The following is an 18,729-nucleotide window of genomic DNA, read 5'->3' as shown; positions in this document are numbered from 1 at the left end:
CCAAAGATCACATGATTTTAAAAACTGATCCATTGTGCAGCAGCTGCTCTGTGGTCAACTGCCATCAGGATACCAGTATTGTGGGCCTCAATTCTGCACAAACATACCTGCGTCATGCATCATAATTTGTATTTGGTGCAAAGGATGCTGAACTGGTGGGATTTCTGGCGGGTGACGTCAGCCCAGCAGTTACCTTTCGGAGGTCAGCACAGTGGAGTGGACATAAAAATCACCCCTCCCACCATTGGACTTTCTCATCGGCACCAAAAGGGATCGAGATCTCGTGGATCAGTGTCCCAACTCATATTCCACCCAGCCTGTGTACTCCCCTGTAGTGCTTCCCCAAGCCCAAGAATTTCAAGCCCGTGTTTTTTATAAAAAGGAAGACTTTAGTTTTAAGAAACAAACTCAAGGATAAGGCTGGTGTAGAACTTTATCAGAGATTGTTTAACTTAACAAACTAATCTTCAATTCCACAAAATGTTCTGTAAAACATGGATAAAGTGAACTAATTTTCATTGTAAAGTAATTCTATTGCTCTTTAATTACTGTCACTGTAATTGTTCCTAGTCAGAAGGACCCATGTCCATTAACCTAGACCTCCTGTGTGGGTTGGATAGATCTTATTTAGTTAAGAATGGTAGATAAGTGATGGCATCCTTTAACTCCATTCCTAGTTAGAGCTCAATTTCTAGGATATCCTTGTTTGAATAACTTAGCATTAGGGACAGCGAATAGATATTACCCAAAAGTCCAGTTACATCATTTATGCGAAGTTCTTAGAAAAATATGACATGGGAGTTCCTGATGGTTTACATTAGTGAGCACAGGCTGTTCTGACCTGAAGAAAAACAGCTCAGAAAAACTCAGACTAATGAAATGGAGTGAAGAATGATTGACACAATGAGAACAGTGACTTCAGATATTTCCATCCTGAAAGATTACTTGACCAGACCCATCAACATAAAATTTGTCAAATATTTCACACCCCCCTCCCCCTTAATATTTTTAACCATCTCACCTTACACGAAGTCCATTGAACATGCAAAATAAATTACATGTTAAGAGCTAGTTTTGACATTTCCTTTATTCACAGCAATTCATGAAAGGAATAAAATGTTCTCAGACAATGCTTATTGCAATAGTCATCTACATACAGCTTGTGAAACTGTTTTTAATGAGGGGTGATATAAAATCAATGGTACAGAATGAATGCAAAGTTTTTTCTATAAACTACAGTACTGTTTCACATTCAATTCCAGTGGACAAGTTTAGGAGAAAAATGCACATTTCTCAACATATCAAGTATACGGAGCATTAAGCATTTGATCAGCTCACTGACAACAGTGCAATAATTGCACGTTTTGAACATACAAGCAGAAAAAGCTTAGATTTGGATTTCTTGGGGCCTGGTCCTAGTATATCTGCATCTATTGTACATGATGCTTGAATATGCATGTTAAACTATGGCTCTGTTAAGCAATGTTGCTTTCAATATATCATTTTAAAAAGCTCAAGGATAGTGAGAATGGATGTGGGATCTGATTCCCTAAGTTCACTCATCTCCCACTCTCAGATGCATACTGTTGGGGAAGGTTCCAGACACCAGGTGTTGTCTTACTGGGAGGGGAATAATAAACATATCAGGAAGAGAACTGTCCCACTGGCATGCTTGCACAGCTCCTGGCAGCCAGGTCACAGTGATACTAGCAGCAGGTCACCCATCTCCTTTCTCATGCAAAGATGGTGCTGGATTTTGGGGAATTACCAGGCAGAAGGCTCTTAAAAAATGAGGCTTCCCTGATGGCTCAGCAGGTTTACACAGACTAGGTGAGCCACATAGGTCAGGAAGATCCCAGGCTTGATCCACACTCTGCTCAGTTAGTTAACCTGGGCCAAGACAGCAACAGCTTGCACTTATGTAGCACCTTTAAAGAAGCAAAACGTTCCAGTGCACTCGTCAGGGGAGAACAGAGCCAAGCAGGAGTCAGGCAAACAGTAAGAGCAGGTAACCAAAAGTATGGTTTTAAAGAAATAGGTTTTCAGGAGTATTTTGAAGTTGAGAAAGCTGTGGAAATGAAGAGGGGTTTAGGAAGAAAATTCTAAATTGCAGAGGCCCAATAACTGAAACCTCTGCCAGCAATGGAGGAGTGGAGAAAGACAGGGGTTCATAGTCCAGAATCGACAATGGCAAGGGGTCACTAGTAGGGTGCCACAGGAATCATTGCTGGGGTCATTGTTGTTTACAGTTTATATAAATGATTTGGAGCTGGTTGCAGAAACAAAACTGCCTAAGCTTGCAAATGACACCAACTGGGAGAGGGGAGGTCCACAATAGGGAACAGGCAAACTAAATACAAAGCGAGCTGGATAGATTGGGAAGGTGGGCTGACGAGTAGCAAATGGCATTTAATGTTGGCAAATGCAAGGTTATTAGACTAGGGAAGGGAAATAAACAGCAAGAATATAAACTAAATGCCTCTCGGTTACAGACACAACATAGGAGAATTATCTGTGGGTAATGATGAATAGCTCATGAAACTAACATCACAGTGTGTGACAACAGTAAGTAAAGCAAACTTAATATTGGGATATCTCGCCAAAAGAATAGAGCACAAATCCCAGATGTCAATGAATCTGTACAGGTATTGGCACAGACACGCCTGCAATACTGTGTACAGTTCTGGCCACCATACTACACCAATGATATCTAGGAATTGGAAGCAGTGCAAAACAGGGTAACAAACTGATACCCAGCGTAAGGCATCTGATCTATGAAGAGAGGTTGAAGAGAATGAGATTGTTTACACTGGAGAAGAGAAGGCTCAGGAGAGATATTATTCAAGCATAAAGGCTCTTAAGGGAAGAGATCAATTAAACCCTGATAATATAAGATTTCCAAGAACTCTAGAATGAAGGGACACTGGATCAAGCTTGAAAGAGAGAAGGTTACAGATAGTTTAGTCTTAACTGTTTTACACAGAGGGTGGTGTTGAATGGACTTTCCAGAGAAGCAGATAGTATGGAAAATATTACGGGAGAATTGGATAAATATTTATGTAATGGGTGATTGAGAGTGATTAGTTTTTGGTCCAGATGGAATTTTCTATTCTTGTATTATTCTATGTTCCTATTTAATTAATATACCGGGGATAGGGAGCCAGTGAAAGTTGGTGAGGATGGGATGATAGGGGACAGGATAGAACTCGAGGAGTAAAGTTTTGGATGAATTGGAGTTTGTGCAGGTGGAACTCAGGATGCCTGCGAGGAAAGTACTGGTAAGGAAAGACCTGGAAATGACAACGGCACGGATGACTTTCAGCAGCAGTAGACGTGAAGTAAGGGTAGAGGTGACAATATTACCAAGGTGCAAATAGGTAGTATTTGTGATGGACTAGATGTGGGGTTTGAAGCTTTTCACGGGGTCAAACAGGGTAGAATGTTTGGTTCAGCCTTAAGGGAGCAGCCAGGGTAGCGGATGGAATCAATGGGGAAGGGAGCTAGTGTCCGGAGTTTATCCATGGTACACGGTCAGGACAGCTTCAGTCTTACCCATGTTGACTGTTATTAATTCCGAACAGTACCTCACCAAATCAGCCAGTCTTCGTGTGTGAGTCTGGACAGCGAGTGTCGGTAAGGTATTATACCATGGAGGAGTGAGCATGACTCTGTCCATGCCTAGCTTCCACACACGTGCACTCTCCAACAGGGGTCACTGGACAGCAATCAATAATGGGAACCCTGGCTGATATTTCCCCTTCCCAGCCCAGAAGACCAATTGAAGCATTCCGACTGATTCTTCTAACTCATCCCAGACCTGGAATCGAACCTGGAATCTTTCCAGCAATGAGCCGTGCATATTGGAGAAGCTTCTGAACTTTTAAAAAAGAAACTCCAGAGCTATAACTCAAGGAAGTAGTGGTGGGTATACCACTACCCAATGGTTTCCACTGTATTACAGTGTAAAGTCAAAGTTCAATTCCTACTCCCATACAAACACAATGGAAGCTTCAACTTACTTTTTTTCTTATTTAACGACACCATATTTTTCTTAGCATAGAGACAGTAAGGACATTCTACAAATTACTACTGGCAAAACACATGTTACCCTGTCCCTTTGATTTTTCTCTCACTATAATCTAACACTGACACTATGTCAATGAATGATTAGAAAGGTTTGACCGTAATAGTCTGTCACTGGTAGCAGAACTTTTATGTAATGTACAGGCTAGAAATATGTGATAAGCTTACCCACCATGCTGTGCCCCTGTTAAAGGGAGATATGTATTGAATAATTTTCTCAAAAATATGTAGAAAAAATAAATTTGATTTTTATATAGTGATTGAATCATCTTGCAATTATTTCACATCTCAAACGGAAATATCAACAAATATGTGCCTGGAATGGTAATATTTTTAAAACTTTCATTAAATAGTTTGGCATGACATTTTAAATACATTATACATTCAGGACCTACACGAATTTAAAGGCTTCACATTAATTCTCCTTGAGCAAAATATTTTTCCTACATCATTTGGCAGTTAACCTCCATTCAGTCATGGGGATAGATTTGCTTCAACCATGGCATCATTATATACTGGGCTCCATCAAACATGCTGAAGAAAGATGCTAAATGCGGGTGGAACACCTAAAAATAACAATGAACAAAGTTGATCAGCATTCAGTGAACAAGTATAGTTTGGATAACAGATCCTCAGCCTGGGGAGGGGTAGGGGTTCTCCAAACAACCTTAAAGTCCCAAGGTTAGGAGGGCAAAAACCTGCCACAGCTTCCACCCTCAATTACTGTCCAATAGCCTCCTATGCGTATGTGGAGGTTGGGTGAAGGCAGGATTGGGCTTCAGTTGTGACGCCCCATGCAGTTGAACAGACTAGCATCAAATTCTATCAAAGCTCACACATGAAAAATGAGTACTTGGGAGAGGTACTGCGGAACTGAACCCCAGGCAAGGAGGTCAGTGCTTTCAGGGAAGGAATAGAAGGAAACTAATGGGAAGAAAATAAATCTGAAGCCCATAACTAGCAGTAAGTTGAGGGAGAAAGAGGGAGATGACTAGAAGATGTCAATTTTTCCCAACCGTTGAAACCCACAATTTCAAGGTCTCAACAGACACCCAGGTGTGCCTAATGATGGAAGTTACAAGACTTGCCGGCTTCCATCCTGGATTAGCTCCACTTGTACTTGTACCAGGTTATGTACCTCCAAACTGGTCTGAAGCACTCACTTCCACAAGTGATGTATATCGTTCCGTTTGCTTTTTTTATATATTAAAAAAATGAGTATTACTTTGTGCTCAAATTATTTCCCCTGGGTTTTCCTTCTCCTTTACTGAGACACTATGACAGCTTGTTTCCTGATAGATTACCAGCTTTCCTTTACTTCCTTCCTATATATGTTTACAAGAATTTTTCTTGTAAATTATCTTCAATATAGGAACACAGTTATTTGATCAAAACCTTAGAATGTATCACTACCTTCAAACACGCCCCATCCAATCTGAAACATTAAAATAGGCTCTCAGACCATGACCAAATGGATATTTGAATGTTGAAGTACTTCTAGAGATCACTTTGGGACCAAAGTTTGTAGTAATTGGGGAAAGGCTTTGAACTATGCTCCAATCATATTGCATAAAAAACTGAATTTGAGTCCTCTACACCTCAGCTTTTACACAGCACCTTGTTCCCAAATCTACCGCCACCCCTCACCCCCCCAACCCCTCCCCTCCGCCAGCCACACTCAAACATACCTGTACACCTGTTAGTATGACAATATCCTTCTCTGGAATGTAGTCTGTTGCTGAGTTTTTTCCATCAGTTGTGTGAATCAGAACCTTATAATGAGGAGTATATTTCAAATTCTACAGACAAAAATATAGCGATCAGTGATCATTTATCGATGCAAACAAAAATAAAGCACTATCCAGGTATATAATTTAAAAAGTTCCGGCAGAACATAACCAGAGATTGCTCCTGTGATTCTTAGTGGCCAGTTCCAAAGTGGCACAGAGAAACTCCAAAAAGATGGAAAGAATATTCCTTAAAATCCTAAAGCAAAATATACATCAGAGCTACTTGGCTTGGACTACTTCCTTTCCTGTGAGAAGTATCCCTCAATTCTGACATAATGCATTACCAGAAAGGCACTTTCCATCTGTCTCTAGAATCGTGGATGTACTGGACACCAATAACAGCCTAGATCAAACTCAACTTTACAGATATAATTCAGTGTGTTTGAGATAAAATACATGTAAAGTTAAACCAAAAGAGTTGCTTACTATTTTTTCTTTTCTGCTAAGATAACACAAGTTAACAGCAATGAAAATAGATCTCACAATAGATGCCTGCTCATTTAACAAAGTTTCCTTTGTGCATCACTGTCATACCTGCATGTTTGAAGGATATCTTTGGTTAATCCAATCTTCTGGGCCTTTTGCATTCTCATCCCAGCCTACAATCACACCGTAGTATCCATCTTGCCGGTGTCTGAAGACCTGTCCTACTCTGTATTTGACAGAAACTGGCCTTGGAGACCGAGGCTCAGACGAGCCTAATAAAACAAGTGGAAAATGGCATCTTTAACAAGTATGTACTGGGATTTAATTTGGAGCCTTTGAACAATTCTTTTATACAAGCTTACATTTCAAATGATTGTTTCAAATTATTTTGATGCAATTTTATGAAAGCCTGTAATTTTGGGAGATTGGGTCGCACAGCAGAGTAGAAAGAAGACATTCCTCCTATCAATGTGGGCTGGATTCAATTCCTAGCCTCGGAGGTGAAAGAACAGTATGGTAACTCACTATCACTCAGTTCCCCACCTCATGTTTCTAAATAATCTTGTTAATAAAATTGGTATTTTTAGCCAAACATGATGCACATTTGCTATTGTTCATTTAAGTGTCAAACTGGGAGTTTTCTGAAACACCACAAAGCTGATCATAGAAAAGCACCGCGATGGTACAGCCCAAAACATCTACCTGCAGACAAGATGTTAAGAGTGCATAGATCTCAGCGTGGTCACCAAACTACACCCTGGCTTTGGAAAGGATACAGAGAAGTGCAACCACACTGATATCAGGGATTAGACACCTGAGCTTGAGTTACAAGGAGAATCTAAGGAATCCTGGAAATGAGGGTTCACTTTACATCAAGTTGTTTATGTAACTAGGAGCCATGGACAGTGAAGGTAAACAGACTGTTTAGATTTAGCTATTTCACACAAAAAGTGATGAATGGTGGAATAGACTGCCTGGTGAGACAGTAGAAAAGAAGTGTCAGTGAATTCAAGAAGGAGCTGCATTTTTATTTTGGCAAAAGAAGTGATTAGGGAGTATGGCAGATAAGAGTAAAGTTTGTTTGTTTTGAACTCTGAGACTAAACAGGTGGTCTTTTCTGGTCCTCTATATTCTTATGTTCCCAGGTACCTGCAAAGTATCCATCTTTCTCTTTCAATAGAAAGACTTCTATTGCTGGTGACTCTCCAAGAGGATCTTCATTCTGGATAGTTCTGCAGAACATCAGGGAAAATATGAAACTTCCTGGAAAACTCTTGTCCCAATCAATAAAACCATATGCATTGCGAAGATCTGAAAAATTCCATTTCTCAACTCATAAGGAGGAAGTTACTTTCCAGTTTTGGTGAGAGGAAGCAAACAGACCCAACAGCTTTGTTAACAAAACCAGCATCTCCATACTTCCATCTTTGGCCTTTTCTAGCACCACTCCTAAAGGCATTGCCAAAATCAAGTCCACACCAGTGGGAAATTAAAGGTGTGATTCTCCCCACTCCCCTATGGCAGTGTCACTGTATTTTGGAGTATTAATTGTACTCCATTTTCTAACAAGTCTTTTTCTTTCTTGTTTTGCCCCCAATCCTATCAAAACGCAACATTCCTCACTTACTAATGCAGGCAACTTACCTCAGCTGCTCTCATGCTCGAGCAGGTCACAAGGAGGCGCACCAAAGACGTCTGGTCCATTTTCCTCCCCCCATCCCCCACTGCGAAGTGCCTGATCCTGACTGTAGTCACAACCATCACTCCCGCCAACTTATTGTTAATTTTAGTTGTTTTCTTCCTGGGGTGCATTTTGTTCCATTTCAGGAGTAATTTTTCTTCAGTTGGAGTTTGCAGATGAGTTACTTTAAATGAGTAAAATTAAAGGTGAGCTAGGCAAGCAACAAGTAATTCATAAAACATTATGCAAACTAGTGCCCAGGTATTATGATAGCATGTGGTTCTATAGGTAGTCCTCTTCAGCAGTAAAGCAGCAGCTATGCACTATATCACCAATGAAAATATTTTCCACCCTCCATAAACTCAAACTTGCCCAAAACCCTGGTACATCTATCAGGTCCCATACTAAGTCATGCATCACCCTGTCCTCATTGACCTACACTGGCTCCCTATTCCCAAATACATTAAACTTAAAATCCTCGTTCTCATTTTGAAACCCCAAAGTCCTTCCAAGAAGCAATTCTAAAGCATAAAATACAGCAAGTGGAGTGACCTAAGAGACAACAATAGCCAGAACAACTACTTACGTTTATATTGTGCCTGTAATGTGAAGAACATCCCAAAATGCTTCAGAGAAGTGCAAGGAAAAGTGGCCTTGCGCCAAAAAGAGAAGGGTTAGGAGTGCCGACCAAAGACTTGGTCATAGAGGTGAGGTTTCAGGAAATTTTTAAAGGAAGAGAGGAAAATGGGGATCCAGAGAGAATTGTGGAGAGTAGGACCCAGACTGCTGAAGGCAGTGCCACCAATGAAGGAACGAACAGGGGTGGGGAGAGATGCATTAAACTCCAGATTCAGATGAATGGAGTGTTTGGGTGGGGGGGGGGTGGTGGTGGAACACAGGCTGGAAGAGGTTGCAGAGACAGGATGGGGTGAGGCCATGAACGGATTTAAAGATGAGAACAAGGATTTTAAATTTAAAGTACTGGGGAATAGGGAGCCAATGTAGGCCAGGAGAATGGGGTGATGCATGACTTAGTATGGGACTGGTGACACGTGTCAGAGTTTTAGACAATTTGGAGTTTATGGAGGGTGGAGGAAGAGAGGCCAGAAAGGAAAGCAATGGAGTAGTCGAGTCTGGAGGTGATAAAGACACTTACGAGGCTTTCGTTGGCGGAAGTAGGGAACATTGTGAAGGTGGAAGTAAGCAGTCTTTGTGGTAGAGGGATTATGGGGTCTGAAACTGTGCTAAGGAGCACAGAAATTCCACTGTTTTAGGGGTGGAAATCTAGCATACTGGGTGTGGAAGGGCAGGTAAATGGTGTGGAACTCGTTTGTGGGTCAGAAGAAAAATTGGAATAGGGGCACTTCTTCCAACCACCACCAACCCCCCACCCCCAGCCCCTCCCCCCAACAATGTCACATTTAGGGGGGGCGGGATCTTGGGCACCTCCGGAAATCCCACCAGTTAAGCCTCCTCTATGGCGCACTTACTGTAGAGGGCCGAATGTGGGCTTTGCATTACCGTATTCAAATAGCAATCAATCCCAGAGAGACAGATTGCTATTTGGATATCAAGTCCACCAGCGAGGGAGCAACACAAAAGTAAGTTTGTATCCTTTAAACCTTTGTTCAGACTGATCTGAATCTCTGCTGGGTCTGCAAGGAGGGCTCTCAAGTAACCAGAATTTCTAGGCTAGGATCTAACAGAATGCTAAGGCTGTGAGTGGCCTGGTTGAACCTGGGACAGTGACCAAGAAGGGGAAGAGAACAGAGTTTGTGGTAGGGGCCGAAGACGATGGCTTTAATCTTCCCGGTGTTGAGCTTAAGGAAATCATGATTCATCGAAGGCTGGATGTCAGACAAGCAGTTGAGGGGTCAATGGAGGTGGTGAAGGGGTACAGCATACATATGGAAGGTGACCCCATGCAGATAATGTCTCCAAGGGGCAGCATGTAAATGAAGAGAAGGCCATAGATAGGTCTACCATAGGTAGGTCTAAGGATAGATGGGCACAAATATCTTCCTGTATGATCTTAGGATTATTACATGTGTTGCCAATGGGAGTGTTTAGGTGCACATGCCAGTTGGATTGCTCAATATCCTACCTCTCTTTTAATTGCCATTCTTTTAGCCAGTCCTTCCATGCTTGTAAATTTAAGTAAGATCTTCTGAATCGGTTCCAGTTATTGATTAACCTTTTTAAAAAGGAATTAGAAACATTCAATATATTAGGGCGTGGGAGAAGAGAGGGAAAAACACCACAGACCACATATTAGTGAACAGGCCCTGGCGCATGGAAGTCAGAATAAATTCTTACGTGTTATCTTGCAAATGTGTGGTATGCTCGGAATGATTTGCCACATATCATGTAACAACACGCTTCTTCATTTTTAGAAATCATGAGGTGACACATTAACATGGTGCACAACACACTATGGCAGAGTGGTCATATGCCAATTCAGGTCAAGTGTTCCCCATACAGCAAGCTCCAAAGCTCCACTATGCCCTGGAAGAGTGGAGACAAGGGAGGACTGTACTTAACCATGGGGAAGCAAATTGTTCCAGCCCACTCCCATAGTCACAAGGTAGCCTTCCTATCCTATCAACTAAGAAATGGTGCGTGACCTGGGAGGACCACAAGAATATTATACAGCAAGCCAGGACAGAAAGTAATACAGATCTTTTGGACACCATTGATATAGTTATCTCATTCATAATCAGAAATACAATGAATCTAGCAATGGAATGGTTTAATGACTAAGATGTGCACTTTATAATTTCGTAGATTTTCAGCCAATTAGATAGCAACCCAGATGTTAGAAGTAGATAAACTCAGTGACTCTTCTACATATTATATCTGTAAATCAATACAGAACCAGCACCTACATTCAACATTACAAACCTAACCATTTCCACACATTCCCTTCTTACATTTTTCAAGCAATGGCGGTTGGGAATACATTTGCAAGAAACAAAATAAATAAACCAGCATTTATCACAGTTCAGGGGACTCTTTTCAGGAAAAATATTAACATAGTTTTGATATATTCATTATTTGGCAAAAGTCCATTTTCGCAATGCTTCCACTTGCACAGCCTATTTTACAGGGAACTACAAGGCCAGATCGCACAGGTGCTGACAGTAAATTAGCTTCATAAACATGCATAATCCTGGCAATGGCTGACATTTGAATCCTCTCACAACTTTCCATTGGGTGTCATGTTTCAGCTACACTACACAAAGGAACAATTATTTGTATTTTGCTTTCACAGATGTCAGCACTACTTAGTGTGCTGCGATAGAACTTGTACGCTAAGTTTTAAAGTTTGTCTATATTTCTTCTAATACACTTACTCAAATGTATTTTACTCCCCAATCACTGAATTAAAAAAGGGCACAAACTTGGCAGTGTCAGCATATTGCCATGTACCTCATTTTAGATACACTAAAGACAAAATAACACCATTCATTTCCCCCTTTATTCATCCATCCATCAGCACTATAAATACGTAGAAGCAGTACTGTAGCACCATAGTAGTTTTACAGCACAGAAGGATGCCGTTCGATTCATGAAGGCTATGACAACTGTTTGCCAGGCCAATCCAAATCTAATCCCACTGCCCCGCGCTCTCTCCATTTTGGGTTATACAGTCAGAACTGGACATTTGAATGTTCAAACACAGAATTACACTGGTTTATATGTCAACATCCTGCAACTGGAAGTTTTGAATTTGCAGTGCTAACCCAAGAAATAATCCATTAACTGCACATGTGGTTGTTAAGGTTGTTCTAATTCTGGGTTAATTGTTTTGAGGTTGCAAATTAAGATTTGTTAATTAATGTGGAGTTATTTCATAAGCCAATATAAAACAGACTTTGGGTTATCTGATCAGACCCAGAGAGTGGGCAAGTATCGGCTAAGGTTCACTTACCAGGGATGTTAAAGCTGGGTGGAGGAGGAGGTGGGGGGAGAAGGGAAGTCCACTGTGCCCAAAGAGACATGATGTGGAGATGCCGGTGATGGACTGGGGTTGACAATTGTAAACAATTTTACAACACCAAGTTATAGTCCAGCAATTATATTTGAAATTTACAAGCTTTCGGAGGCTTCCTCCTTCCTCAGGTAAAGAGACAAGCAGTGACTAATACAGAGCTTTGGATACATGACATACCGTCAGCAGAATATACTAGAATCTCTTCATGCTGCACTGACATTACAGCTGAGAAGTCGTTCTGCATTTGCATTACTTCTACACTACCTGCTGACACAATTGAGAGAGTTTCAAAACAGTCAAATTAGATGTTAAATGTGGGCCTATTTTGTGCTGCAGTCCAGCATTGGTTTGCATCAGACACTCAACTAAAACAAACAAAAAAATGTTTAATTCAATATGTAAATGGATTAAGAAATGCAGGCAACGTTGAGTGTGTTCAGCACCATTGTGTCCCTGTGTCAAAAGTTGCTGCTTCTTGTCCTTTAGCCATCCCCACTAATCACCCAGCACTAACCCAGTCAGATAACAAAAGCCATGCAACGCATGATAAAATTATAAGATCATGGGCAGGCAACAAATAGATACATCAGACTATGGCCAGGATTCTCCCAATAAGGCCCAGCAGTAAATACATACGTTTTGCTTTTCAAAAGTTATTGGGGACGACCAAGTCACTAAAAGCCATTGAATCCTGAGCACTAAGCACCAATTAATAGCAGTGGCAAGGTGAAATCCTGCCAGTGGAAATTTGGATTGAAAACACATTTTGAAAGCTATAAAATTCGATTGTTTCTCCTGAGAGCCAACGCAGGCGCAGAGAGTCGGCATACTGCCTTTTCATCTGGCTATGCCTGACATGCTGGTAGTGCTAGATGCTGATGCTGGCTGTGCAAAGTTTGTGATGTGCTGTCTTTCCCAGCAGTGACATGTTGCTAAAAACACCAACAAATATTAAAGAAAAAGAATGTGTAACAGTACCTTCTTGATGCCTGGATGCGCTGGGTAGAATTACTGCCAGACCACCGAGATAAAATATACTGTGCAGGAAGTGCAGATATTAATAAGCCAATCTGCAAAGCGGCAGCTGCATTTAATTGAGGCATCCCAGTGTTAACCACCCTCTGCTTTCACTAACAGTATGGAGGACTTGAAGATAACCAACTTGAACTGCTGTTAATTGAAATAAAAGAATATTAAATACTTGGCACATTTTTTGCTATTTACATTAGGAAGAACTTGCATTTATATTGCGCCATTTATGACCTCAGGACATCCCAAAGCGCTTCACAGCCAATGAACTACTTTTTGAAGTGTAATCACTGTTGTAATGTAGGAAGTGCGGCAGCCAATTTGTGTGCAGCAAGATGCCACAAACAGCAATGGGATAATGACCAGACAATCTGATTTAGTGATGTTGGTTGAGGGATAAATATTGGCCTGGACACCAGGGAGAACTCCCCTGCTCTTCTTCGAATAGTGCCATGGGATCTTTTACGTCCACCTGAGAAGGCAGACGGGGCCTCGGTTTAACGTCTCATCTGAAAGACAGTACTTCCAACAGTGCAGCAGTCCCCTCAGTACGGCAATGAAGTGTCAGCCTAGATTTTGTGCTCAAGTCTCTGGAGTGGGATTTGAACCCACAACCTTTTGACTCAGAGGCAAGAGTGGTACTACTGAGCCACAGCAGACACAGATATCTACAGGATACTACAGGTTCCAAACATGACACTATTTTAAGCAGCTGAGTAGACTCAGCAATATAATACATGGCAATGAGCTCCCGAATGTTTTATATCCAGTCTGATATTCATTTTGTTTAACCATTATATTGCACAGGAACCCATTGGGTGTTCTACTTATACAAAAGGCTCATAAAACAAGTGTTGTGAAAACGAACAAAATAAATATTTTAAAAATGTAAAGAATTGAAGGGCCATATATTGAGGTGCATCATGTGGTATTAATAAAGCAGTTGTGTTTTGTGATTGTTTCTTTTTTGCAAGTACTGTAGTTGGGTATGGCTCTCAAGCTGTGAGTTTTAGTGTTCCCAATGTTGGGGTACTGATATTTGGTAGCAAAACAGAGATCAATGCAATTGTGTGAATCAGTCATTGGAGTATGGAAACAGTTTTGTAATATGCTGGTGACAATGCAACAAATAACTTTATTCCATCCCACCCCAATCTCAGCCTCAGACAGCAGTCCAGGAGAGGGATGGAGTCGATGGCTCTGGAACAGAGTTTGTGGCAGGGACCAAAGACAGTGGCTTTGATCTTCCCAATATTTAGTTGGAGGAAATTTTTGCTCATCCAATACTGGATGTCGGACAAGCAGTGTGACAAATCACAGACAGTGGAGGGGTCGAGAGAGGTGGTTGTGAGGAAGACCTGAATGTTGTCAGCGTACATGTGGAACCTGACGTCGTGTTTTCAGATGATGTCGCCGAGGGGCAGCATGTAGATGAGAAATAGGAGGGGGCCAAGGATAGATCCTTGGGGTACTCCAGAGGTAATGGTGCAGGAGTGGGAAGAGAAGCCATTGCAGGTGATTCTCTGGCTACAACTGGATAGATAAAAACGGAACCAAGTGAGCACAGTCCCACCCAGCTCGACGACAGAAGCGAGGCATTGGAGGAGGATGGTGTGGTCAATCGTGTCAAAGGCTGCAGACAGGTCGAGAAGGATGAGGAGGAATAGTTTATCATGGTCACAGTCACATAGGATGTCATTTGTGACTTTGATAAGGGCCGTTACGATACGGAGGCAGTACCAATATTCACATCTGCATGCTTTCCAACCAGGACAACTGAATAGCAATTAGGAGCATGAATCATGAATGATATTTTTCACCTCCCTAGCTCACGGACACCAAGGCCAACCATACTGCTTCCACCACAGCTCCAGCTAAGATATACTTGCCTAAATCAGCACTACTAGGTAGTGATACCTTCTTGATCTGGATGTCTCAGTACTACACCATGATACGCATTTACTCACCGACCCATCAAGAGAGCAGAAAGATTATCTTAAAAAAAGAACTTAACATTTTAATAAAGAAAGAAATAAGAAAGGACTTGCGTTTATATAGCGCATTTCATGTTCTCAGGACATCACAAAACTCTTGACAGCCAATGAAGTACTTTTGAAGTGTAGTCCGCCTTCTATCATTTAAATTAGGCCTGGGAATTAAAATCTCACTGGCCTCACTGCCCCGAGTTAAAATCAGACTTAGGAGTTAAGGACAGTTGCTCAGAATGGTTGGAAGTTGGTAGTGGTGTACCATCAGGCTCTGTTTTAGGAACTCTTCTGTTTACTGTGTACAATAATCATTTGCATTTGGAGCTAAATGGAGTGATGTCCAAATTTGCAGACAATACTAAAATAGGAAATATAAATAATTTCCAGAAACAAAGGGTGCTGCAAAGGGATATTGATAAGATGGTGGAACTGGCAAAAAAAAAGATGGATTTCAATGTCAGTAAATGTGAGGTTATACATTTTAGTAAAAACAGAAGTACTTTGAATGGAGAAAAGCAGAGGGATTTGGAGATTCTGGTTCACAAAGACATTAAAAATAGCACCTCAAGTGGATAAGGCTATAAAAAGAATTAATGGATATTGGGTTTTAAGTAATCGATTCAAATGCTGTACTTGAGGAGAACTTAAAAAAAGACAAAAGGAAATGTTTGCTCCTTGCTGGAGTGCAAATTTTAAAATATTGTTTGAATTGTGACTTGTGACAGTTCTATGATCTCTCTTTGTAGTTTGCAACAATTCAATCATTTTCTTTTAAAAGCTAAAATGTAATCACTCTCTATTCTCCGTATCTTTTCTCCTAAGCTTCACACTAGGCAACACACTAACTGCAACCCAGACTACTTGTAGGGTTCTACTAATACTGAAATGAATCATCAGGCAGGTGTACAAGAGTAATCCATGAAAAAAAAAACCCTCAACAAATTCCCCTTCCTTCCATGTGCAGAAATGCATAGCAACGACTCCCTCAGCATCGCCCCAGAGCAGAGATCAGGAACTCAAGAGAGTGGAAGAAACTGAATCTGTGCCCACGCACTCCATGGAGCGGTGTTTTTGAGCTCCGACAGTACATTACTGCACTTTCCTACTATCATAATGCAATAGAATTGATAACAAAACTATGATGAGGACCAAAGCTCTGTCAAAGAGCCGGCATAGGCACGATGGAACATTATTGAATAGCCTCCTCCTGTGCTGCACCTACTATGATTTGAAACAAGAAGTTATTTTCTAATTCAGCAGCACAGCTTCTACTCACATCATGTCCCTTCTTAATATAACTTCTGTAAGGAATCTTACAACACCAGGTTATAGTCCAACTGTTTGATTTGAAATTTTCAAATAAAACAGTTGGACTATAACCTGGTGTTTTAAGATTCCTTACATTTGTCAACCCCAGTCCATCACCGGCATCTCCACATCATAATATAACTTCCACTGAGATTGCTGGCATGGCTAATCCTTCTCCACAACACACATTTAATATTCAGATGGGAGGCAATAAAACAAGGTCACACATTTATTTGTTAATTTCTTCAGTGAAAGTTGTGACGAATCATTCACATTCAAACACAAAGTAATAAACAGTTTAGAAATAGGGAAGGATAAGTCAGACTTAGGATATTTTCTGGATTTTTTTTTTAACCACTGAACATCAGTCAGACTGATCATAGCCCAGTAAGGGCTTGTGGAACACTCATTAGGAAACCCAGTTTGTATCATCTGAAGAACTTTTTTGTTGGCTTGTTCAAATTGAGGTAAAAGGCAGGTCTGAACACTCCCGTCATCTTGGGAACAACGTACTAAATACAAAATCTATCCCTTGTTTTGTCGCATGTTTTCAATGGCCTGGGAACAATTGTGGGGGGAGGCGTGAACCTCTAAATATAACCAATAACACACCATTAAATCTTGACATGAAGGATAAATGTGCCCTAAACACAGTCTCCCTCGTCTTATTAACAACAGGGATTTGCTCCCATTAACTGATGGAGCAGCACCGAGAAATTAAGCATTCCAAAGCAAGGGAAGGGCTGGATGAGATAGGTCTGACAATGTCCATCTCTGGTCATTTAAACTCAGCCTCCTGGAGCGGTTTAGTAACTAACATCTTTTCTCCCCACAGTCCTCCTGCCTAGTGAGAAATGAACTGCAGTCTGCCAGAGAAAAGCAAAATATGGGGAGTGGCCTTTTTTGGAGGTGGGCAGGTAATAGTGCAAACCTTATATGATTTTCCACAAGCTCAAACAGCCTAAAAAGAGGACAACCTTGCAAATGGCATTCTCCTGTTTATAATCCTGTGTTAAAAGTTTAGGTGCTTGCAAGCTGGTACTCAAGGAAGCAAAATTAATCATGACGCGTCAGCAATGGACGTGACTTTTACTCGCTTGTCTTAAAAGTTTGTTGAAAAATCCTTTAACTTTCTGGCGGTGGCAAAATTACCGGGACAACATTCTGCTCGCCTCAATCGGTGAAAACTTGTTTGCGTTCAGAAGCTGTTCAGCGGTGCTCGGTGCAAACAACGCGAGCAGCAGCGGTAACCGGGGCCACTTAAATCAGTTGGTAAACACACATGATTGTGGATTTATCCCAAAATATGGACTGTTCTGTACTGCGGAGTCACATTTATGAGGAAGTGGGTTAGAATGACGGAGATTGGGGCTTTATCTGAAATGTATTAAAACATGAACATGGAAATTGTTCTGCACTATCTACAAAGTGCTTAATATTGTAAGTATAAAAACATTTGAAAATAAACTGGGACATGAATTTCTGGTCTCAGAAGGCAGATCAACACATATATTTTCATTAGAATCCCTTCAAATACAAACTTATTTACAGTTCACAAGAAACCACGGAAGTAAACATAAGAAAATGTGCTGGTGAAGTTTTTAAAAAATCTTTAAAATTAAAAAAACACACTTTAAAAACTTTCAGTTATAAAACACACGTTCTCCTTCCAAATCAGCCAGAGTTACTGACTTTCCAACTTTTGAGCTCAGTTACTGCAAACACTGACTTTGAAGAGTTGGACCTAGAGCAAAGGATAAATTCAGCAGTATGAAATGGGCCCAACTTACCAAAGACTGGATATTTTTATTACGTGAATTTTGTAGCACTCTCTATCAGAGCCTCCTAAATCCAGCGCACACACGGGGCTTGATCAAATTCAACATCCGCCGCCAAAGGGACAGGGAAACAATTGTACAAGGACAGACCCACGGACCCGCAGGTGTCACTTCAGAACCTCACTAACCCACATCTCAGTTTCCAGCAGAGTCTACAAATACCGCCCATAAACAGGAACTGAACATTCATTCAAAATGCAAACAAGTGTTCTGTTTGTATGCGTGTGCCACTCAGATTCAGCGCTACACATCGCAGCCCCTGTTCACCAGCACTGCACCACATCCACAAACTGCAGGTGGCGGCCTTGTTGCCAATGTTTCTTATCCAATAGTTTCGCCCCACGAGTTGTTCGGAAGCCGTTTCATACGACGCCACGTCAGAAAAACACGTCTCCAATCCCGCACATTGAGCCAGAAAGCAACAGAGCCTCTGTTTGACCAACTATTGGTGTATTAGGAATTCATCTGTCGGTTGCACCTTACTGATTTCAAGATGCTACTTTGATCGGTCAGATACGAAAATGTGCATTGTTATCGTTGCATTTTCTTTTTATTGATACCTTGCCGTAAGTTTTTAAACAGGGAAGCAACA

The 18,729-nt window shown here is 41.2% G+C and overlaps 1 protein-coding gene across 1 annotated transcript; it reads right to left on the bottom strand.

Moving 5' to 3' along the window:
* Positions 1–4,314: 4,314 nt before the first annotated feature.
* Positions 4,315–18,431, bottom strand: si:dkey-261l7.2 (uncharacterized protein LOC569751 homolog). The gene is made up of 7 exons (XM_067984934.1): positions 18,090–18,431; positions 12,953–13,144; positions 10,085–10,174; positions 7,449–7,531; positions 6,408–6,571; positions 5,772–5,882; positions 4,315–4,649 (listed from the first exon to the last, which is right to left on the bottom strand). Exons 2-7 carry the CDS (start codon positions 13,075–13,077, stop codon positions 4,554–4,556), a joined length of 669 nt encoding a protein of 222 aa, XP_067841035.1. The 5' UTR covers positions 13,078–13,144; positions 18,090–18,431; the 3' UTR covers positions 4,315–4,553.
* Between the last annotated feature and the right edge of the window lie 298 nt (positions 18,432–18,729).

Source organism: Heptranchias perlo, chromosome 5, assembly GCF_035084215.1.
Source record: "Heptranchias perlo isolate sHepPer1 chromosome 5, sHepPer1.hap1, whole genome shotgun sequence".
In the NCBI taxonomy this organism is placed as follows: Eukaryota; Metazoa; Chordata; class Chondrichthyes; order Hexanchiformes; family Hexanchidae; genus Heptranchias; species Heptranchias perlo.
Note: the sequence above shows the minus strand (reverse complement) of the source record. Positions and strands in the feature narration are given on the sequence as shown.

What these genes read in the sequence shown, in the direction of transcription:
- si:dkey-261l7.2 (XM_067984934.1), bottom strand. Translation starts at nt 13,077, where the DNA reads ATGCCTCAATTAAATGCAGCTGCCGCTTTGCAGATTGGCTTATTAATA. An exon ending in GAATGGCAATTAAAAGAGAG is followed by an intron (nt 7,532 to 10,084) that starts GTAGGATATTGA and finishes GATGTTCTGCAG; the next exon opens with AACTATCCAGAATGAAGATC. An exon ending in GATATCCTTCAAACATGCAG is followed by an intron (nt 5,883 to 6,407) that starts GTATGACAGTGA and finishes TTTTGTCTGTAG; the next exon opens with AATTTGAAATATACTCCTCA.